Here is a 24,350-nt window from a genome sequence, read left to right as displayed (position 1 = left end):
TTGTACAAATAATTCATTTAATACACCATGTCACATTGATTTAATATGAATTTTTGTTATACTTTCTTTCACATTTCAAAATGGTGAACACTCACACCCACACCGGCGGTTCACATTTTATACTGGGCAGATGTCGGCTCTTGTTTTTGGAAGAACTTTTGGAGGCTTCAAAAGTTGACTTATATGCCATAATCTACCACAAGTTCTAAATAACGTTGTACCACTGCTACCTACAGCTGCCTTTCAAGAGCAGGACTAACTTCATTACACTTACATATGTAGAACTAAGAAAGGTTATGGAAAATAGATTATAGATATTAAAATGGAAAAAGAAATCCCAGTGTTTCCAACAAAATTTAGAACATGGATCCATAAAATATGAATTCTCTGATTATGAAAACATCTAGTGACACCGTTGTCAGTAATTCAGTTTTTAAAATTAGGTCTGCAGATGTTTTCTTGATTGATTCAAGCTGAAGGATGAATGAGCAAAGTACAAGCTAGCTGAGGCCAGAGAAGGTATTTAGTCTCCTGACAATATGTTCTGCAAAGTACGTAAAGGAATGAGCTAAACTCAACATGTTTGCCCATTCTCATATCACCAATATTCAGTCATCTGCTTTTCACAGACTTTCCCAAAATAATTTCAAAGACTATTTTCCTCCTGCAATGAATGTTTAAAAACAGGCAAAATAATTAAATTGTTAGCCATATTTTTATCTCTTGGACTTTCACTTCAATTCAACAGGTGTGGCTTTCCATACTTCATTGAGTTTTGCTTTTAATTCCAAGCTGGTTTTTAATCCCGCTGGCTAACTTGTTCATTTTTTTGAACCTTCACCTCCCCTGGAAGTATTACATCTGGAACTTTATCAAGTGCCTTCTGAAAATATAAACCAAGACGTTCTTAATAACTCTTGTTTTACTGCTGCCAAGTTATGTTCTAGGGTTTCTTCACTCTGACTTCATGAGAACTTCCCACTTCCATCAACCCACTATTAGGCTGTTAGGCCTTCAATTGTCTAGGGCCTAAGATCTGGAATGTTCACCCCAATCCTCTTCATCTCTCCATTTATCTCCCTTTAAAGCCTACTACTTTAGCCAAACTTTGGCCACCTGTCCTCAAGTCATCTTTGGCTAGGCATCAATCTTTATCTGATGATGCTGCTGTGAAGCACCTTTGGATGTTTTACAACAGTAAATATGCTGCTGTTGTTCTGATTCTAAATGACTAACGAAAGCATTATGTTCTTCCATCATATAGGCTGGAATTTTCCGGCCCAGCCAGCAGCTCTCCAAATTTTCCCATCCCACCCGCGACAAGGCCTGCCACTGGTGGGACTGGAAAATCCCACCCATAGGCCAAAATTTTTCCGTCGGTGAGTTGGGGGCGGGGCCCGCTCGCCGACACGAAAGTGACACGGGATGACATCAGGGGTTCCCCCCCTGACGTCATCCTGCCCCATTTAAATATTCAGGAAGGTGGGTGACCTGTCAATGGCCAATTGGGACCATTGACAGGATAATTAAGCCAATCAAAGGCCCTGCCCGTCCAACCTTAAGGTTGGCGGGCAGGCCAGGAGCTCCGGTGGGCTTCTGAAAAGACATGAAACCTCAACCACTGGTGGGATGAGGGTTCATGTCTGTTTTCAAAAACTTTAATAAACTTTGTGATATTTATTAACATGTCTCATCTCGCGTGACATTGTCACATGAAGGGGATATGTTAATTTTTTTATTTTTCTATTTTTTAAGTTTATAACACTTTCAGCGCTCTCTCTGAGACAGCACTTAGTCTCAGGGAGATGTGCGCTCTTTCGCCCACATGCGTGAAAGAGTGCACTCTGACAGTTGGGGAATCCCTCCACCCCCCCAACCCCCGCACAGGAAATGCATAGCGCTTCCTGTCGCGTGGCCCGCTGAGTAGGCCTTAATTGGCCCGCCCACTCAAAATGGCGGCAGGGCCCGTTTTGGCAGTGGCAATTGGCTGCCCGCCCGCCGCCGAGCCAGTGGGGCCCGCCCGCCTGTCAAGGGCAAAATTCTGCCCATAGTCTTTTGCACTAAAGATTTGGATCACTAGGTATGAAGGAGATTTTGGTACCATGTGTTGGCAGAGTACTTGTTAAAAGTGGATACAGATGATTTCTTTGGTATCTTTAACACTTGCTCTGACTTAAATTTTGCTCAAAATGCAACTGTAGGCCCATGGTCTGTTGGTCTTGGAGCTTCACCTGCCTTGCTCTACATTCTACTCCAAACAAGTTTTTGGTCATCTTGCCAGCTCTGCCTGATTGGATTACATGGGTCAGTTTCATCTTGTCTCCTGGGCCTGGGTGGGGATTTTGAAAGGTTGCCTGTTAAAATGTTATTCCTACAAGCCACTCTTGCTTATGTACATCTGTACACATCTCAGTACTCTACACGAGGTTGTACATCTGCATCCCACCAGGCCTCAGTCTCTTACTCATGTGACATTGTGTCTTAGGTACATTAGTATCAGGTGCTCCTGATGTTAACCATTTAGTCTCTCCCCCGCCCCCCCCCCAAAGTCTTTATTCCCAACTATATACGTACTCCTACATATTGTCCCAAAGTCTCAGACTTCACAGGATTAGTCTTTGTGGTGCCTTGACCAGTTTCTCTGATCTGGTTCTGATTTAATATTGAAATTGAGCACGAACAGCACTCTCTCACCATTTAAAAGGAGCATCTTCCACCTGGGGTTGGAGAGTTTCTACTTGTTTCTGGTTCCTTGTCTCCATCTGGACCTAAATAGTATGTCCAAGAGATTTCGTGTAATCTCTTCCCAGTGGCTGGTAAGTGTGGAGTATGCTTCCACTTCCTCAATAACATTTAAATCTTCCAGCCTGACTCTTTCCACGGGTATTCTTCATAATGCATCCACCCTTAGGATTATGTGATATTCTGTTGTAGCTTTCCTAAGTCTGAAAATAGACTCCTTCTCAATGATATCAAGGCACTTTGGTCCCTTCTGATATTTCCCTGGTCTGTCTCAATTCTATAAGATCCTGACTATGGAGCTCTTTCTATTAAAAGGTCTTCTTTCTGTTAATCGCTTCTCACCAGTTGTAGCACTTTCAAGTCTCATGTTCTGTGCCTAAAGTTGAAATTACGAGCTTGACTGTCTCTTTGTTGCTCCTCATGCTTCCTAACTATCTTACGATTATCTGGGTTAGTGTTAGGTTGTAGTGTTTCTGATAGAGCTGAAAGTTGTATTTGGACCACCTTCCCATCAATAGCTCTGATGGTGAGAACCTGTTTTATACCAGTGAGGTTCTGTAATTAAGAAGCGCTAAGTTAATTTCTTTGTTCTTTTTCATCAATTCCCTGATTGTTCAATCTCCTCTTTCTGCTCTCCATTTGACTGAGAATATCTAGGCGAACTAGTCACATGCATGAAACCATATTCTTGCGCAAAGTTATGATGCAGCTCATTAGCAGGCTAAGGCCCTTTGTCTAACACCACAATGTTCGAGATGCCATGTGTCATGAAGATTCATCAGTGCTGTAATGATTGCCTCAGCTATGGTGCTGTGCAGTCTGCTCACTTCAAACCATCTGGAGTAGTAATCAATGACTCTGATGAAAGCTTTGCCTTTAAACTCCAAATAAATCCATTCCCACGCTCTGCCATAGCCTCAAAGGAAAAGTGGAGAGTGCCAGTGGTTTACTCTGCTGTTGGCTAACTGCTCCACATGTAAGGCAATTCGTGATTAACTCTTCAACGGAGTGATTGATGTCTGGCCACCGGACTGACTGCTGGGCTCTCGCTCAGCATCGCTATTCCTAAGTGACCTTGATGGATTTTCTGGAGAATGTGGAGTCGAAGTATAATCTAGCTTTCTATTCTGGCAATACTCTTTTATTTGAATGTATTCATCATCTTGCTGTTCTTGCTTGATTTTGTGTAATCTCTTCCCAGTGGCTGGTATGTGTGGTGTATGCTTCCACTCCCTCAATAATATTTAAATCTTCCAGCCTGACTCCTTCCACGGGTATTCTTGATAATGCATCCACCCTTAGGATTATGTGATATTCTGTTTTAGCTTTCCTAAGCCTGAAAATAGGGATGGAAATTCATCCCTGAATACATTACAGGATTGCTCATCAGCAATTTTATCAACCTGGTAAATCAGCTTCAGCTGCAAACGTGCTTTCTGCTCAGTAATGATGACTCTTGGTCCTTTATCACATACAGGGGTTCCACAATTTCTTTATCCTTGTACCTTTGTCTTGTCAAATGTTGGACTATTACTTGTAGTGTTGTCCCTCCTGGGCCTTGCAACTGGTTGGAGGATGGCTGTAATGTGATATTTTTCAGCCAATATTGGATAATACCAAAACGCCTTCGCTAGTAACTGGCTTGAATTCTAAGGGGTGACCTTCAATTTATAATTTAATGCTCTAATAATTATTTTCTGTTTTATTAACTTCTCCTAAGGTTATTTGTTTTTTCTGTGGCTCTTCCACTTCTTGGATTTTACTTGGTTTCGTTGTTATCTCTTTCTTCCTGTGAGCTATGGGAACTTTGGATCTACAGATGATTTTAAAATGTCCTAACTTTCCACTGTTGTGGCACTCAGCTCCCCCTGCTGGGCATTCTTCCCACTTATTTAGGGTTTTCCCACCACACTGAGAACATCTCAAGATGGCAGTTGGTGTGCTTTTTCCCAATTTTGTGGGCTTTTGCTTTGCTGAGCATTTACTATTTTTGCCCGACATAGTGCATGGCACCATTTTTTTTCCCCAAGGGACATCACTTTCCCAAGAACAACTCCTCTGTTTAGCTTCCTAAGCTCGGTGTGTCATGCCATTTGTACTGCCCTTGTGGGAGTTAATTCTTCCCTCAATTACAAAAGATCCGATAGGGTTTCATCTAAGACCCCAACCACAACCACTATATGATTGTGTATAAATTCAGCTCTGAGAACCCCATAGCTGCAATTCTCCGTGAGTGTGTACAGGTCATTTATAAATTAATCCATGGATTTATTAAATGTCACTTGCTCTATGATCACATTTTTTTGAGTGCTGAAGTACAAATCGAATGCTTGAAGGACTTCCTCTTATGTGCTTGAAGCCTCATCGACGCCCAATCTTGCAATGTTTGCTACGGTCCCTACTGTGTAGAGTAAAAACTGACCTGATCCTTCTGGTCCTCCTTATGCGAACCTGAAGCTGTTCAGTATCTGGAGAACCTCCTCCGGTTGTCCCAGTATCGAACCTTTTGCAAGCATTCAGCACTTCGGAACAGTCCTGAGAGAGGCAATGTAGACTCCATGCGTAGTCTAAGCCTAGACCTGTGGTTGCTTCAGTAGTTTGGCTTGTAGATTCTGATCTGTACTCACTGCAGTCTAGACTCCGGGTCTGTGCGCCTATTTGCATCTGTAGCATTCATGATAGTTTGTTCTCAGGTGAGTTTTCAATCTTTTTTCTTGTCTTTTTTCCAAGGATTTTTAGGTGTTTCAGGTCTGCAGTCTTCACTTGGAGTTTTTCTAGGTCTTTACACTCTGTCCACTGCCACCATGCTTCTCCTTGAGTTCAGGGTCTAGATGGGGTTTCTTTAGGGTTTGCCTGTTACCTAAGACTACTCCCATGGACTGCTATTCATAAAAGGACATTCATGTTTACTTATAGGTCTATATACATCTCGCTACTCTACATAAGTTCTGCTTCCCACTAGCTCTCAGTCTTGGTCATGTGACATTGCATTATAGTTACACCAGTATCAGGTGTTCCTGATGGTAACCCTTTACTCTAAATTATTCAAAATTCTGTTCCATTCTAATATCTCATGAATAAATTAAGTGAGTGTAGGACTTTCTATCTTATATAAAACACACAGTCTACTTATGGTTCTTTTGGCCCACTAATTACAAGAGATCAAACTGATGACTCATTCAAATTGTTATGCTTAATGAGGTTAGTTTATTTTGCACCCAGGAATACAGATTTAAAACAGGCACTGATTTGAAAGGATTACTTTGAAAGTTAAAATGATTACAGATTTAAACTGTTTGAGAAAAGAATATATTAATAAAAAAAACTCCACCTCTGCTTCATTACTTTACTCCCAGCAAATGAATGTTTCATTGAAGTCCAACATCAGAATATTCATATATTTACTTCCAGCAAATAAAAACTTCACCAGGCCTAAATTTGCTATTAACTGTGTTCATACAATCCACCGAAGCAGCCAGCCCCTGGTTGTAGACACTTCTCTCGATGATCAGCCAGGGCCTCTCTTTCAGACCTCCTTCCGATAATTTGCTGGATCATCTCTCTTCTACTGCAGTGCTGATCTCTTGACCCCGTACTCAAGATCTCCCATGTGTTTAAACTTTTACATGCTTTTTCAGGAGATGGGGTTAGTTTACTTTATTGACAGGCCATACCATCCTGTGAAATTTCTCTTTAAAAACACAGTATCCAATTATATTCTGTGTCCTTTATTTAAACGTTGATTTGAATCCGCCCAGAAAGCTGCCCATCTTTCTTTCCTTTTCTCCAGTAATTTTCCATTATGTGATGCTCCTTATAGTCAATTTTCAAAAAAATGTGGTTGGAACACCTCATCTCAATCCAAGGCGTAGTCTTAATAAACTAAAACACTTGTGCATCTCACTAAAATGAAAGCAGGAAACCCTGGAAGAAAAAACTCAGCAGTTTAGGCAGCATCTGTGTAGAGTGGGGAACAGAGTTAATGTTTCAGATCTGTGATGGGGAGGGATTGACTTTCACCCTATTGCAGACCTTCCTTTTGCCCTTGTTTCACCTACACTTTGCTCAAAACCTATTACTTCTCTAACTTTTCCCAGTTCTGATGAAAGGTCCCAGACCTGAAACGTTAACTCTGTTTCTCTCTCTACCCAGATGCTGCCTAACCTGCTGAGATTTTTTTCCCCACGTTTTCTGTTTTCATTTCAGATTTCCAGCATCTGCAGCATTCTACTTTTCAATTAGTGTAACTCACTAGCCTGTATTCTCTTTGCTGTTTTCGTGTCTCAGCTTGGCAAGTTCAACAGGCTTAATTTTAAAAGACTGACAAATGAGCAAGTCTCCCATTAGCATTTTTCCTCGTTTCCCAAGGCACATTGGTTCAATGTCGAGCTTAAAAGCAATGTCAAAAGGCTGCTTTTCTCATCCTACGCTAGTCAGTTAATCTCTGCATTTTGGTTTTGTTTACATGCGGATTCCACCAATACTGTTGGTGAATACTTGTTGGCACGTAACACAATCATAAACACCATGTCATAGATGGATGTTCATTGGACTTTAATTTCACTTGCCAATGTATTAGACTGTTAAAATCTTATAGCTGCAAACTAGATCTATTAATTTGCTCAAATCGCACACAATGTTAGTGAAACAAAAAAAGTGAATGAGATATTAATTCATCCAGATATGAATTTTATAAACCCATTCTATTGGCTGAAATGTAAGAAACAGAGACAAATTGTAATGTTAACTAAAGTTGTAACCTGAGCTCCTTGTATTGCTGTCTTTAGTAAAGATATCCTTAGTAAATTCAGTGTAAAAACAGGTTTAAACAGCAACTTGCATGCTATATCAGGATGAGAATTCTAAAATTTTGATGGGAGGTCAGGATGATGGACAAGCAGGACTTGGAGTAGGATGGGATTTGTACAGCATTTTAAGGAAGGTGGAGGATGGTAGGCTGGCCAGGGGAACATTGGAGTGATAAAGGTTTGGAGCTCACAAAGGCATGGATGATAGTTTTATTGGCAGATGGGCTGAGGCAGCAGCAGACATTATAAAAAGTGGAAATAAGGAACTTTGCTGATTCAGAGGACATGGGGTTGGAAACTCAGCTCGGGGTTGAATGCGCGATAGAGTCAAGCTGTCTGGTTCAGCCTGAGAGCAGCTGGGAAGGAAGTGGGATTTGCAGTAGTGACCAAGGGGTGCTGGTTGAACTTGAGCTTTGTTGACCTGTTCAGGTAGATGTAAAATACTCTAGTAAATTCCCCCAGTATCCTGGCCAATATTTCTCCAGCTAGCTCCACAATGAACCATTAGCTGGTTATTCAGCTCATTTGCTGTTTGTGGAACAAAAAAAGGCTTGTGTTTACTGAGATAAAAGCAAAAAACTGCGGATGCTGGAAATCCAAAACAAAAATAAAAATACCTGGAAAAATTCAGCAGGTCTGGCAGCATCTGCGGAGAGGAACACAGTTAACGTTTCGAGTCCGTATGACTCTTCAACAGAACTAAGTAAAAATAGAAAATATTTCTATTGCTTCATTACAAATTCATGATTGTGACATTAGTCATCTCAATTTCTCTGCTCCTCTCACGCACTCTAACTTGTCTCTCTCTGAACTTGCTGCACTCTGTTCTCTCAAGTCCAACCCTGACATTGTCATCAAACCTGCTGACAAGGGTGGTGCTATTGTTGTCTGGCGCACGGACCTCTACCTCGCAGAGGCTGAGCGTCAACTCGCAGACACTTCCTCCTACCTCCCCCTGGACTATGACCCCACCATTGAACATCAAGCCATTGTTTCCAGGACTGTTACTGACCTCATCTCCTATGGAGATCGCCCTTCCACAGCATCCAACCTGACAGTCTCCCAACCTCTGACTGCCTGCTTCTACCTCCTACCCAAAACCCACAAACAGGACTGTCCCGGCAGACCGATCGTGTCAGCCTACTCCTGCCCCACGGAACTCATTTCTCGTTATCTTGACTCCATTCTCTCTCCCCTTGTCCAGTCCCTTCCCACCTACGTCCGTGATTCCTCTGATACCCTACATCATATCAACAATTTCCAGTTCCCTGGCCCTAACCGCCTCCTCTTCACCATGGACGTCCAATCCCTCTACACCTCGATCCCCCACTGAGATGGTCTGGTTCCTCTCCGCTTCTTCCTCGAACAGATGCCCGAACAATCCCCATCCACCACTACTCTCCTCCGTCTGGCTGAACATGTTCTCACACTGAACAATTTCTCCTTAAACTCCTCTCACTTCCTCCAAATAAAAAGTGTGGCTTATGGGTACCCTCATGGGCCCTAGTTATGCCTGTCTCTTTATGGACTATGTGGAACATTCCTTGTTCCAGTCCTACTCTGGCCCCCTCCAATAATTCTTTCTCCGGTACATCGATGATTGCTTCAGTGCTGCTTCATGCTCTCGTCAGGACCTGGAAAAATTTATTAATTTTGCTTCCAGTTTCCACCCCTCCATCATTTTCACATGGTTCATCTCTGACTCTTCCCTTCCTTGACCTCTCTGTCTCAATTCTGGTGATAGACTGTCCACCAATATTCATTACAAGCCTACCTCCTACAGTTACAGCTCCTCACACCCTGCTTCCTGTAAGGACTCCATCCCATTCTTTCAGTTCCTTCACCTTCGTCGCATCTGTTCTGATGATGCCACTTTCCAAAACAGTTCCTCTGACATGTCTTCCTTCTTCCTTAACTGAGGTTTTCCACCCACAGTGGTTGACAGGTCCTTCAACCATATCTGGCCCATCTCCTGCTCATCCGCCCTCATACCTTCCTCTTCCTCCCAGAACCATGATAGGGTCCCCCCTGTCCTCACTTATCACCCCACCAGCCTCCGCATTCAAAGGATCATCCTCTGCCATTTCTGCCAACTCCAGCATGATGCCACCACCAAACACATCTTCCTTTCACCCTCCCCCCGGTGGCATTCTGCAGGGATTGTTCCCTCCGGGACACCCTGGTCCACACTTCCATCACCCCCTACACCTCAACCCACCCCCCCACCTCCCCCACAGCACCTTCCCATGCAACCGCAGAAGGTGCAACACTTGCCCCTCTACTTCCCCTCTCCTCACCGTCCAAGGGCCCAAACACTCCTTTCAAGTCAAGCAGCATTTCACTTGCACTTCCCTCAATTTAGTCTCCTGCATTCGCTGCTCCCAATGCAGTCTCTTCTACATTGGAGAGACCAAACACAGACTGGGTGACTGCTTTGCAGAACACCTTCGGTCTGTCTGCAAGCATGACCTTGACCTCCCTGTTGCTTGCCATTTCAACACTCCACCCTGCTGTTATGCCCACATGTCCTTCCTTGGCCTGCTGCATTGTTCCGGTGAAGCTCAACGCAAACTGGAGGAACAGCACCTCATCTTCCAACTAGGCACCTTACAGCCTTCTGGACTGAATATTGAGTTCAACAATTTTAGATCGTGAACTCTGTCCTCCATCCCCACCCCCTTTCCGATCCCCCCCATTTGTTTCCCAATAATTTATATAAATTTTTCTTTTCCCACCTATTTCCATTATTTTTAAATTTATTTCCATTCATTGTTTTATCTCTACCTTTTAGCCTATTTCGATCCCTTCCCTTCACCCCACCCCACCCCCACTAGGGCTACCTGTACCTTGCTTGTCCTGCTTTCTACCCTTAATTAGCACATTCCTTAAATAATACCACCACCTTCAACACCTCTTTGTCCTTTTGTCTATGACATCTTTTGGCAATCTCCATTTATCACTGGCCCTCTATCCAGCTCTACTGCACCCGCACCCCCCCTCCCCAAAACCAGCTTATTTTTCACCTCTTTTCTATTTTTACTTCGTTCTGTTGAAGAGTCATACGGACTCGAAACGTTAACTGTGATCCTCTCTGCAAATGCTGCCAGACCTGCTGAGCTTTTCCAGGTATTTTTATTTTTGTCTTGTGTTTACTGACGTAGCCAGTAGCTGGCAAAATAATTGATTGAAGCAGCTCTGCATTCAAGATCAGTCTTGACAGAAACATTTGAGTCATTCATAAGCAATGCCGACTTTATGAGAAAGAGCGTGGTATAGGCAAGAAGGCAGAATCTTCCAGATAACCTTTCGGCTCCTGAAAATTGCAAATAAATGCACAAATAATCCTGATTTTTGCCTACAGTTTTGATGTAGAAATCTTTGTATAAGTGATGTTGTAAACTAAAGAACTGTGGAGGCAGGTTTACTACATGTTTGAAAGCATCTGTGTTATTTTGATATCACTCCAGTATACCTGGATTATATTTTTTCCTCTTCAATCTTTTTTCTGACAAAAACTTATTAGAGCTCTTTTTTTCTGTCATTACAAATTGTTTAACTTTCATATGTTTCAGGGGATCAGTGATTTCTGTGTGGCTCCAGACAAATTCATCATGAACATGACACACCATAAAATTAACTCAGGTAACCTTTCTCGCTCTTCAAGACAAAAAAAAATGCACCTTTATTTTCTCCTTTCCCTCAAAGTCGGCAATTAACATGGGAATACAGTTCTATAGATCAGTGGTCTTTCAATCCCTTTGCTTGAGTAGCCAGTATGTGACCCCCAGACAGTAAGTGAGAGCTTTTCGTCTGTGGGCTCTGTCAGAGCTCAGGCTGATTCTGCCATCACCCTAACCATACATGCACATAGAATTACAGAAATTTGCAGTACAGAGGAAGGCCATTCTGCCCATCCTCCCTTTTCCCAGATTTTTGAAAGAACTACTACCTAGTCCCATTCCCACTCACTTGCCAATAGCTTTTAATTTTTTTTTATCATTTAAAAGCTTTGAGATTCTGCTTCCATCACTGTTTTTGCTCAGACACTCCATGTACCCACAACCTCCTGGAAGCCCTTTATTTACAGACTCACTTTTATCAAAACCCTTCATAATTTTGATAACATTGAGGAGTCGTTAACTTTTTCTGCTCTAGTAAAATGAGCCATAGCTTCCCTTGCAAACTAAAACTTCTCACCCCTAAGTATCATCTCAATGAGTCTTTCTGTATCCTGCCTTTGGCCTTGCTGTCTTACCCAAAGTAAGATTCCCAAAATTCGACACTATATTTTAACTGTGGCCAACCTAATAATTTGTGTAAGGTTTCAACAGTTTGCTTTTGTGCTCTGTACCACTCCATTTAAAAAGTTGGAATCTATCAGCGGCTTTATTAATTTGTCCTCTCGCAGTTTTCAAATTTTTTTTATCTGAATTGCCCCAAGTTGTTGTTATTTTTTTTCACAGCTTTTAGGGTTTTTTTTTTCATAAATGTATTTCTCCTTATTCTGTCTCAAATTTCATACATTTATCTGCCCAACGTACTAATCTGTCCAAGTCTTCCTTGACGTTACTATTCTCTTCATAATTTTGATAATGCATCCAAATCGTCAAAGAAACAAAATTACAACTGAACAACAGTGACGTTGACACAGGTCATTCAGCATATCCCCCATCTCTTTTTTCCAAAAAAAAAAGAAATCCAAATAATTCATCCACTAGCTGAAATTATAATTTTCAAATTTAGCTTACCTCATATCAAGAAATTGACTTCAAACCAGTTGACCTTCCTCCGAGATGTATGCACACACACACAATTGCACCACATAATAAATGCAGTAAGCTTATGGGAGTTCTTCTAACTGATATTTATTCGTTTCTCTTACAGATGTGGTACATTACTACCTGTATTGCAGCCACAGCATAAGCAACCCATTTCAACAGGTATGCAATATTTTAGAAAGTAGGTGGTGGCCATTTTTAATTGGCTATAATGGAGAGTGCGAAATTAAGTGGCTGAGTTCTCTATTCCAACAATACAAGTGCAAACCGAGTTCTTCATTTTGCGTGTCAATATATTTGAAAAAGAAGAGTGTGGGAATGGGACTAAGAAGATAAGTCTTCGAGAAAGCTGGAATAGATGCAATGAGCTGAAGAGTCTGCTTCCATATTGAAAAGTTCTGTGGTTTCATTTGCATGGATTTGAATGGCGAGGTAAAGGAATGCTTTTCAGATAGGGGTGGAAAGTGTATATATTGGGACTCACAAGGTATCACAATTATGTGAGACAGGCTGGGTGAGTCTGAAGGTCTTTTCCTCTCAATTGCTGTTTGTGTCTGTTCAATTGGAAGCTTTTTTTTGGAAAGGAGGAATTTTTTCTATTATTATTAGCTAAGTAATTCACTTGGAAACTGAAAGTAAGTATTTGATTTTTGAATTTTCAGTGCAACATATTGTTTGAATCAGACTACAACATTTCTTTCTCCTCTATAGATTCTATCAGTTTTCCAGCGATCTCTGACTACCATGGAACGACAGATCCAAGGAATGATGCATATTGCAGTGCCAGTATTCCCAATGGCAAAGGTAGCAGATAAAAATTCTCTTTGCAAAGCCTTTGATTTGTTTCTCAGTCTTACTGTGACTGAGTCCTTGAACATGTTGTTATCTCCCAACTCCATTTGTTTTTCAAAAACACCCTTTTCCAGGTTATCCAAACAGATTTTTGCCCCTCCCACAACAATGTAGTTGCCCTAACCAAGGTTACCAATGGATCTTCTTTGACTGTGACTATGGTATGTTCTCCCTTCTTGACCTCTGCAGCTTTTGGCAAAGTCAACCACACCATTCCTACTTGAGCACTTCTCCTATGTTATCCACCCTATTCTACTCTTACTGTCCAATCATAGCCAGAGCATCTCCCACAGTGGCTTCTCTTGCCTTGCCTGCACTGTTGTCTCTGGAGTCTGCCTAAGATGTACCTCTCTACCAAATAATTGTTATGACCCGTAGTGCTCCTTAGCTGAAATAAGATAATTGCATTGGTTACAAGTAAACTTGGATCTTCTCCAATTGCAACCTAAATTGCCGATTCCGTTAATAAACCCATTGAGCCATTGGGTGACTGCATGTTATTTCTGATACTTTGACATTGGGGTTACTTGTATGACTGAACATGTTTTTTATCCCCAAAAAATCTGTCCATTCTATTTTTGCAGAAAGACCTTCTTGGGATACAGCTGCTGCTAAATAGATCTGAATCCAGTTTACATCAGCTCACAGCAATGCTTGACTGCCGAGGACTCCATAAGGTGGATTATTAAAGAAGCAAAGTGAAACCTTTGCCTGTTTTAAAAGTTTATGTTTTTGTTTTTCTTTTCCTTTTCTTTATTCTGTTTGCTATCTTTTACCTATGGGAGGTACTGCTGTGTTCTAATTTAGTCAATGAATGTCATCTCCTGATTTGCTGCTGGAATAAAAATTATGTTGATTCCCCATTTTGTGAATTAAGCAGCTCATTGACTGAGCTCTTAGCTAATGGGAGCCCAATGTGGGGTTGTACCTTCAATTTGAAATGCTGAGAAATCACATCCTATTAACTGGTAATGTTTTGCAAAGAAAACAAGTCTTGCTTGAGTACATAAAGGGGCAAAAATGTATTTTTGCTTTGAAATATTTTATTTTAAAACTGTTCACACTGTAGATGTCACATTTCCATGTGCTGCACATTGGTAAAAATGCAAAATAAGCTGAAATTTCAGGAGGCTTCTGCGATGTGCAAAGAAGACTTGGAGAGATAGATAGTACTAGAGTAGGAAATAGTAAGGTATTAGGTGGGTTCAGTGTAAGAGGGAAAGTAATAAAGTCTAAATTAGGATAACAGTAAATGTATCTTGAGTGCGTGGAGATTGTTAAATAAGATTTGTGAGTTGCAGATGCGGGTAGCCATGTGGAAATATGTTGTGGCGATAATGGAGACCTGGCTCAGAGAAGGGCAGGGTTGGGCATTAAATATTCCTGGATATAAGGTGCTCAGGAAAAATAGGAAAGGTGGAGGAGTTGGAGTATTAATTAAGGAGAAAATTGTGGTGCTGGAAAGAGCAGATGTCTCTGAGGGGTGGAGGACAAAATCTATTTGGCTAGAGCTAAGGAACAAAAATGATGCAGTTACATTGCTCAGCATAGTCTAGAGGCTACCGGCTAGCGGGAGCGATGTAGAGGAACAAATTTGCAAGAAAATCACAAAGTAGTGCAAGAATTATAGAGTAGTTAAAATGGGAGATTTTAATTATCTGAATATAGACTCGGATAGTAACAGTGTAAAAGGCAGAGAGGGGCAAGAGTTCCTAGAGTGTGTTCAGGAGAATTTTCTACAGTATGTTTCCGGTTGTTACCGACAGGCATGAGAGAGAACTGAAACCTCTGTTCTCTTTCCTTATTGTCCATGATAATGTGTTTTTGAAAACACCCCTGGGTGTTTCGCAACCCAAGTGTATAGTCAGTTTGAATAACCAGCAGCACATTTTTCTTGGGTTTAAATAAAATGGGTTCTTCATTTAGGTGTTCACTCCGAAAATCTAATGCAATGTAACTTATGCTACTCTCATTTGCTTATTCCTCACTCATTCACTCACTCTCGCTTGCATACACACGCACATACTCTCACTCGCTCTGTCTCTCTAGGAAAATACAGTTAAAAGGGATAGTGCACTTTTACAAGTTACAAATAAAAGAATAGTTTGTAATTCATTTGATTGTTTCAGTGTAGGTCTGATGGAGAATCGGTTCTTTTCCACTCTTGAAATGTAGCTAGGTGAATTAAATAACTGAAGTCATATATCAAAGTCAGTGTAGGATTCTCTCAAAGAGGTGGATTTTCAGCAGGTCACCAAGATAGTTCTTTGTGGTCTTATTATTAACAGGTCGGTTTTCTGTACTGGTGGACTTGAAAAGGAACAGGCTTGGAGAACATACAATGTTGTAATCTTCAACCTTAAGGCGTAAATGTTGCTGCTTCTTGCTGTGTTGTTTATAGACTGAGTGATTTCTCCATGGTTCTTGGGGTAATGACATGTTATCTGTGGTTGGTTTTGGTTATGTGATCACATGATCTTCTATTATCCACCCAGAATGATTTGAAGTTAGAAGCCATTGCTACACAATGGGAGGGGTGGATGGTGACCATTCACACCTCCTTATGATGAACTGGTCTCTCTCTAGCTCTCTTTATTAAGTTTCAAGCTGAGAGACTGAGAGTCTAGGAGTCCACAGATTTTGAGTTTTGGGTAAATCCACAAACAATAGAAGATGCGAATCCACAAATGATTTTGTCTTGGTATGCCCATTCAAGGGGGCCTCACACCCATGGTCATTCAATTAGGAACTTTCTGGAAACTTGAGGTAGCTCTGGGTCTATGCAGAAATTGCAAAAGTCACCTGATCTTCAGCAGCCACCTTAGAAATTTTTCAATGTCCACTTTAAAAGGAAAGGCAGTTCCAGGCAATTATATACTGAATGAAGTCCATGTTGAAGTTAGGAATGGGGCATGCCTTTACTGGGCGTGAAACAGTCCAATGAGAAATGAGGCATTGTTGGACCTGTTTCTTGGGAAAGAGGTGGGGCAAGTTGATCAGGTGTCATTGGGGGAACATTTAGGGCACATAGATCATTGCATCATAAGGTTTATGTTGGCTATGGAAAAGGATGAAGAGCAATCCAGAGTAAGAATAATTAACTGGGGTGAGCCAATTTCATTGGGATAAGAATGGATCTGGCCAGATAAATTGGAACCAAAGATTAGTAGGCAAGACTGTAAATCCAGAGCTCTCTGGTGGATGAAAGAAATGGCGATTCAGATGAAGCAGAAAAATTGTGCTTATGACAGATGTCAAGTTGGATAATATAATTATCAACTTTAACTATGGACAGCCTATCCAATGCCTCCTCCTTATCAACTTTAAACCCCTTAAGTGTCTGAACTAATAGAATTATCCAACCAGGCTGAATATAGATAGTTCAGAGGGGAATTGAAAAAGAAAATAAAAGAAGCAAAGTGAGAGTATGAGAAGAGACTGGCAGCTAACAAAAGGGAATCTAAATATCTTCTATAGGCTTACAAATAGTAAAAAGGTGGTAAGAGGAGGAGTGGGACTGAATCGGGATCAGAAAGGGGATTTACGCATGGAAGCAGAGGGCATGGCTAAGATAGTAAATGAGTACTTTGTATTTATCTTTACCAAGAAAGAAGATACTACCCAGGTTGCAGTGAAAGAGAAGGTAGTTCAGACACTTAAAGGATGGATAGGCTGTCCATAGTTAAAGCTGATAAGGCACTAGGACCGGATGAAAAGTATCCAAGGATACCAAGGAAAGTGAGAGTGGAAATTATGGAGGCACTGGCCATAATTTTCCAATCTTAGACTCAAGGGTGGTGCTGAGGACTGGAAAATTGCAAATGTTACACCTTTATTCAAAAAAGGTGTAAAGATAAGCTCAGCAACAACTGGTTAACCTCTGGTGGGGAAACTTTGGGACAAAATTAATAGTCACTTGGGCAAATGCCAGTTAATTAAGGAAAGCCAGCATGGATTTGTTATGGGCAAATCATGTTTAACTAACTTGCTTGAGTTTTTTGATGAGGTAATTGAGAGAATTGATGAGGGAATGCTGTTGATGTGGTGTAACTCTTATGAGTCAAACAATTAAACTAAATTAACAAAATCAGGGATAAAGTAAAAGTGCCCCTTAAAGGGAAACTGCAAAGACAAAGACAAAATTCAAAGGAAACTTACCACATGGACTTCCAAAATGCATTTGATAAAGTGTCACACAACAGACATGTGAGTAAAGTTAGAGCTCATAGAATAAAAGGTAGAGTAGCAATATGGATATGAAATTGGCTGAGTGGCAGGTAACAAAGAGAAGTGGTGAATTGTTGTTTTTCAGACCGGAGAAGGGTTTATTGTGAAGTTCCTCGGGGATCGGTCTTGGGGCCCTTGCTCCTTCTGGTGTATGTTAATGACGTAGACCTTGGGGCACAGAGCACAATTTCAGAATTTGCAGATAATATAAAACTTGGAAGTATTATGAATCATGAGGAGGATGATGTAGAATTTTGAAAGGACAGGTTGTTGGAATGGGGGGACAAGTGGCAGATGAAGCTCAAAGCAGAGAAGTGTGAAGTGATTCATTTTGGTAGGAAGACCACCGAGAGGCAATATAAAATAAAGGGTACTAAAGGAGGTGAAGGAACAGAGAGACCTGGGTGTATACGTGCAAAAATTATTGAAGGTGGCAAGACAGGTTGAGAGAGCAGTTAATAAAGCATACAGTATCCTGAGCTTTATTAATAGGGGCAAAGAGTACAAAAGAAAGGAAGTTATGTTAAATCTGTATAAAACACTGGTTTGACCTCAACTGGAGTATTGTGCCCAGTTCTGGGTGCCATATTTTAGGAAGGATGTGAAGACATTGGAGAGGGTGCAGAAAAGATTCATGAGAGAAAGTTTCAGTTGTGATTGGAGAAATTTAGCTTGAAGAAGAAAAGGTTGAGAGGAGATCTGTTGGAGGTATTCAAAATCATCAATCTGGACAGAGTAGATAGGGAGAAGCTGTTTCCACTGGTGGAAGGATCAAAAACCAGAGAGCACAGATTTAAGATAATTGGCAAAATTAGTAATGATTAGGAGCTGGAATGCACTGTCTGAGAGTGTGGTGGAGGCAGGGTCATTTGAGGCTTTCAAAAGGGAATTGAATCAACATCTGAAAAGGAAAGGTTTGTAGGGCTAAGGGGGAAAAGGCAGGAGAGTGGCATTAGGTGAATTGTTCCTTCAAAAGGCCAGCATAGATGCGACAGGCTGAATGACTATCTTCTGTGCTGTAACCATTCTATGATTGTATGATGTGGCCTGACATTGGACAACACACTTCAAACTACAAAGTCCTCTCACCGAATAAAAAGTCTGATTAACCTGAGCTTGTTTTTACTTCACAACAATTATACTTTGCGGTTCTTAAAGGAACAGAGTTCGACTTGAGCAGAATGCTACTTTTATGAATTGCATGATACAACGTTTCTGTTCTTATAAAGCAGCATATCATCCAATTTAATCATGAACAATGCTGGGGAGATCCACTAGTATCTACATCTATACATAATTACATCATATACATCTATGTATATATTTTACACACCTATACATTTATATATATCTTATATATATGTGTGTACTATACATATACTATGTATAGTATACATATTGTGTGCATTGACTGTGTTCCTTAGATTTTGAGCATCACACATTTTCATTAAACTTTTGCAGCTGGTTGATGTACAAATTTATTAATTGTAATTTGTTCATATGCAGATTTCTGAGCAAGGTCAAGGTGAACCGTTTGCTATCAAATTGCTGCAAATACTTCTTTTTTAAAAATCTTACACCATATTTTCTATTTAGCCAGCTGGCTACACAGGTGAAAAAAACATTTTTAAAAAGTGAAAAATAGCGACTTGTTTGTAAAAACTATTTCAACTTGTAGCAATAATTTATATAGTGTTTCAAAAAAAACTTTCCTAGGCACTTCACAAGTGACCACAGGGAAAAAATGATGCCATCAGGAGGGAGAGTTTAGCTGCTTGACCAGAGGGGTGAGTTTTGAGATGGTTTTTAAAAGAACAGAAGGAGTTTGAGACTAAGGAAAATGTTTCTAGAGTGCAGGATCTGCTGAAGATTATGCTACCAAGGTGTGTGAAGAATTAGCTAGTTAGAGGAAGGAGATAGTTGAGACAGTGGCCTGGGGCTGGAGGAGGTTGCAAGGATAGGAACAGGTGACCTCATGAGGAATATAAAATAAGGATGAGGTCTAAAGCACTGCAGGACAGGGAGACAAAAGTAGGTCAACAAAGGCTGAGGGTTATAGATGATCAGAGAGCTCAGAGAGGACAGAAACCTCCCGTAGAGCAAAAGGCCACATTCTCAAGGACAAGTGGGGATGGGCAATAAATGCTGGCCTAGCCAGCTATGCCACATCTTGTGAACAAATAAATAAAAAGAAACTCAAAGGGACAAAATTTTGGACAAATTGGAGTTCATGCAGAGTTGCAGAAAGGAGGGTTGACATTACAATAGTTCAGTCTAGAGATGACAGACAAATGTATGAGAGTTTCAGTTGGAAAAAGTCTGGAGTAGGGCCAGAGGTGAGCAATGTTACCAAGGTGAGCAATATTTAAATGAGGAGACAAAAGATCATTATGGCAGAAAGGATATTAAATCTGAGAATAAACTCAGAATGCCACAGCTACACCACTTAGCTTGAGACTGGGGCCAAGAGAGGGATGGAACTGGTAGCAAGGGATCTGAGTTCATGATGTCTGTTTCTGATGCACTTGCTTGCTGTCCTCCTGTGTGATCCTGGGCAATGTCACGGAGGGGTCTGCTTTAAAAAAAACACACAAACTCACCCAACCCATCCCATCCTGATTCCTCCTCTGTTGCTTTGTTACTCCCTTCCAACTGTCCCCCACCCCCATTATTTTTCTTTAGCATTTGCACCTTGTGGTTTTAAAGGGAGATAGTAATTACAATAGCTGCACTGTAACAGTAGAATAAATCATTGTGGATCGGATTTTAATTGTTCCCACCCACCCACCCAATAGGAAATGGGCAGCATTGGGTGGGCTGCCTATTTTACACGTGGCCCAATTTTTTTTCCTTGCCATCGACTTCAGTTAAAATTGACCTTTGTACGTTATATAATATAGATAACACCATAACTAGGGTTAGGAATTTATATATCTCTGGTCCAGTAACATTGCACTACCAAGTTGTCGTAAGTTGATTGGTTCATCAAACACTGTACAATGTTTCATCTCCTAACTTACTTCTCTCTTTGCTTGTCTATAGGACTATCTGGATGCCCTGATTGGTGTGTGTTACGATGGGGTTGAGGGGTTACTGTACCTTTCACTGTTTTCTATCCTGGCTGCAGCTGCATTCTGTGCCCTGATCTGTGCAATATCTCGTGCCTGTAATCACTTGGCAATCAGGTAAGTGCCAGAGCATCATGTCTCATATACTGATTTTGGAGATTGTCATCACAATACAGAGAAACTTATTATAAAGAAGAGAAGAAATTTAAAGCTTGAGTTGATATAAGTATTTGAAATTATGAATGAGTGGTGTCAGACTCAGTAGAAGCACACTTTTAGATGATTGAGGGATCTAGAACAAGGGAAAATGGATATAAGGTTGAATGTAAAAGATTTAGGATAGAGAGCGGGTGAAAACCTTTTTACTCAGCAGGTTGTGAGGCTGCAGAATGGCCTACCTATCTCACTGAGTTAATGACTAAAGCAGAGACCACGTCAACGTTTAAGAATAGCTAGGTAGGTGGTTGAAGAAGAGAACGAAGGGATAATGCGAACTGAATGGCCACATGGGATCAAGACTGCTGCTTGCCTGAAGAATAAACACCCACGTGATGTCGTTGGGCCATCCTGTCTGTTTTCATTTTGTAGTTTCTAATCAATTCTGTATAAAAATACTTTTTTATGTGCTTTTCCAATAGTGAGCGAGCCATAACTATGTATGCCAAAATTTAATAGAGGATGCTACTGATTGAGGTATTGCAATACATATGCAGTTTGCATGAACAAATTGTTGTATTCTTACTCGCAATACATTCTGCAATGTTCACATATGATTGGACAAAGTATCTTGTTGCAAAGAATGCTTCTACCCAAATGATCTAATCTGATTCACGTATCTGTTGGAATAGTCGTAAGCACTGTGGAAGTCACATGTGATTGGCTGATCATAAGGTAACAAATCTGGTTGATATTTTTATGACTGTTTACTGAACAAATGTGTGTTCACGTGAAGTGATAGTACAGCATTTTATATCTAGTGAATAATACAATACTGAGTGACAAGGGATTGGTGTAAACCTCGAGCGATATGGAGTATATTCAGACTCATGGATTCATGGATGTTTACAGCACAGAAGGAGGCCATTCAGCCCATTGTGTCTGTGCTGGTCAACAAAGATCTGACTATGCTAATCCCATTTTCCAGCACTTGACCCATAGCCCTGGAGGCTATGGAAATGCAAGTGAATATCTAAATTCTTCAGATTTATAAAGTACGTCCTTGTACCTCACCATACAAAATATAGTTCTAGTGGTCTATGGATTGCACAATGTAAGCATTAAAACTGATGATTCAGCACACAAATGAAGAAAGCATGCCAATAGTGTATATTAAAAAGTATACATTATGTTAGATAACACCAGATAGACCAACTAGCTAGGAGTGTTATGAACCATAATACAGCATTAAAATTGTAGTGATATTAACCACTTGACCTTCACCATCATGTTTAATGAATCTAAGTCATTTGGTCATTTAGTTGTTTTTGATTTATAAATAGATTGAAAGTATTTCAGAAAATAAAATCTAGTGAGGGGTTTAAGCTAGAAGAGAGGGGTGCAGTTTATTTAAAATCATGTTAACTGGCACAAGTTCTTCCTCAATTGATTTTATAATGTAAGCAAACTTGATCACCAAGTACTTGAATAGGCATTGAAATGCATAATCACATCATAAAAATAGGTCATTTGGCCCAAACAGTCTGTGCTGGTGTTACCCTCAACACGGGCAAATAGTTCTAATCATATTTATCTATCATTGTTCTATTATATCTCTTCAAGCTCTCTTCCTTCATCCGTCTATCCAATCTAATTTTCAAGGATGATATAATTTCTGTTAACCACTATCCATGGAGTGAATTCCACAGCCTCAAAGTTCTCAGTAAAGAAAATTTGCTTGCTTTCTGTCCTACATCTCTTTCATATAACCTTGAGATTATAGCTCTAGCCCTGACCCCTGAAAAACCTGCTTCTTCAATCCACCCCATCCTTCCATAATTTTCAACACTTGCGTCATATCACTGCAAAATTTGTGGTGCTTAATGGAAAAGATCTATTTTTTCAATTCATTTTTTGTTAAATTTGTAATCAGCATCTTAGTGAATATGCATTGCACCCTCTCTAAAACCTCACCATCCTCCCTGATGATGTGGAACCCAATACTGCACATAGCATTTAGTAAAACCACAGTAAGCAGTCTGAGATAGGTTGTGGGTTATCTAGTCAGCCTAAGTCACGAGCGGGTTACAGTCAGCGTTACACAGTAAGTATCTCCACCCATCCTCTGAACTAAATACTGAGCGGATTGTGGTCAGCCTTGTGTGGTAAGTACCTCCAGTTATCATACTCCAGCTTAATTATACTGGTAACATGTTAGACAAATCTGTTAAATTGTTCTTGGTTTTATATTGCTATGTAAGAAGCAGGTGACAATAGCACCTGAATTTTAATTCATTTCATACAAGGAACGAAACTTAAGCAAAATGAGCTATTGTGGTTTTATGTGCAGGAATTAGGTGCGGCAAGAAAATCTATGCTTTTTAATGGGCCATGGCTGCACAGGTTCAGTATGTTGTTCTTTAACTGCTGCTGGTCTAACTGAGCTCCTTTTGTGTTTCAGAGATCGGGATTATGATGATATGGATGAGGCAGATCCATTTAATCCTCAGGCTCGTCGCATAGCAGCCCATAACCCAACCCGAGGCCAGCTACGCAGTTTTTGTAGTTTCAACAGTAGTTTGGGCAGTCAGGCCAGCCTCCAGCCACCTGCAAATACGACCACCACTCAAACAGCCACCGCAGCACCTGCACCTGAATATATGTAAGTACAGTGACAGAAGAAAATCCGGCTGCATCCCTTATCCTAAGCTCCAACTCTTTCCCCTGGTCTAAATACACATTCAGACTCTGTGCTAATACTGTAATATGCAGTGTTTTACGAACATACGAAATAGGAGCAGGAGTAGTCCACTCAGCCCATCGAGCCTGCTCCATCATTCATTAAGATCATGGCTGATCTGATTTTAACCTCATTTCCACATTCCTCCCTACCCCTAATAGCCTTTCACCCCCCCCCCCCCACCCCCCCATCAAGAATTTATCTATCTCTGCCTTAAAAATATTCAAAGATTCTGCCTTTTTAGGAAGAGGTCCAAAGATTCATGATCCTCTGAGAGAGAAAATTTCTGCTCATCCCTGTACTAAATGGGCCACCCTTGTGGATGCCAGTTCATCACAGGGCACACGCGCGCACGCACACACACAAGGACAATTTACTATAGCCAATCCACCTAACCATCACGTCTTTGGACGATGGGAGGAAACCAGAGCACCCGGTGGAAACCCACATGGGCACTAGGAAAACGTGCAAACTCCACACAGGCAGATACCCGAGGTCAGGATTAAACCTGTGTCCCTGGAGCTGTGAGGCAGCAGCACTGCCATAAGACAACCCGTCCAGTTCGGTTATTAGTCAAGTAAACCTTCTCTGATCTGTTTCTCAAAGCATTTATGTCATTCCATAAATAAGGTGACCGATACTGTACACAATACTCCAGATGTGGTCTCACCACTGCCCTGTATAACTGAAGCATAACCTCCCTACTCTTGTATTCAATTCTGCTCACAATAAACAATAGCATTCTATTTGCGTTCCTAATTATTTGCTGTACCTGCATTTTAACCTTTTGTGATTCATGCACTAGGACACGCAAATCCCTCTGCATCTGAGCTCTGAAATCTCCCACCATTTGGATAATATGCTTTTTTAATCTTCCTGCCAAAATGGACAATTTCACATTTTCCCACTTTATACTCCATTTGCCAGATCTTTGCCCACTCACCTAACCTATCTATATCCTTTTGTAGCCTCTTTATGT

At 40.8% G+C, this 24,350-nt stretch overlaps 1 protein-coding gene across 2 annotated transcripts in view; it reads left to right on the top strand.

The window, feature by feature from the left end:
- Positions 1-24,350, top strand: part of LOC121293834 (protein tweety homolog 2-like) — a 141,785-nt gene that overhangs the window by 104,930 nt on the left and 12,505 nt on the right. For both annotated transcript variants that reach the window (XM_041217213.1, XM_041217212.1), the window contains exons 7-12: positions 11,123-11,192; positions 12,435-12,490; positions 13,040-13,132; positions 13,765-13,857; positions 20,450-20,592; positions 23,093-23,293. In XM_041217213.1, coding sequence (XP_041073147.1) covers positions 11,123-11,192; positions 12,435-12,490; positions 13,040-13,132; positions 13,765-13,857; positions 20,450-20,592; positions 23,093-23,293 — 656 coding nt within the window. The remainder of the gene's footprint in view (positions 1-11,122; positions 11,193-12,434; positions 12,491-13,039; positions 13,133-13,764; positions 13,858-20,449; positions 20,593-23,092; positions 23,294-24,350) is intronic.

This window comes from Carcharodon carcharias, chromosome 22, assembly GCF_017639515.1.
Source record: "Carcharodon carcharias isolate sCarCar2 chromosome 22, sCarCar2.pri, whole genome shotgun sequence".
Lineage (NCBI taxonomy): Eukaryota > Metazoa > Chordata > Chondrichthyes > Lamniformes > Lamnidae > Carcharodon > Carcharodon carcharias.
The sequence above is the reverse complement of the archived record's forward strand: the minus strand, read 5'-3'. Positions and strand labels throughout refer to the sequence as shown.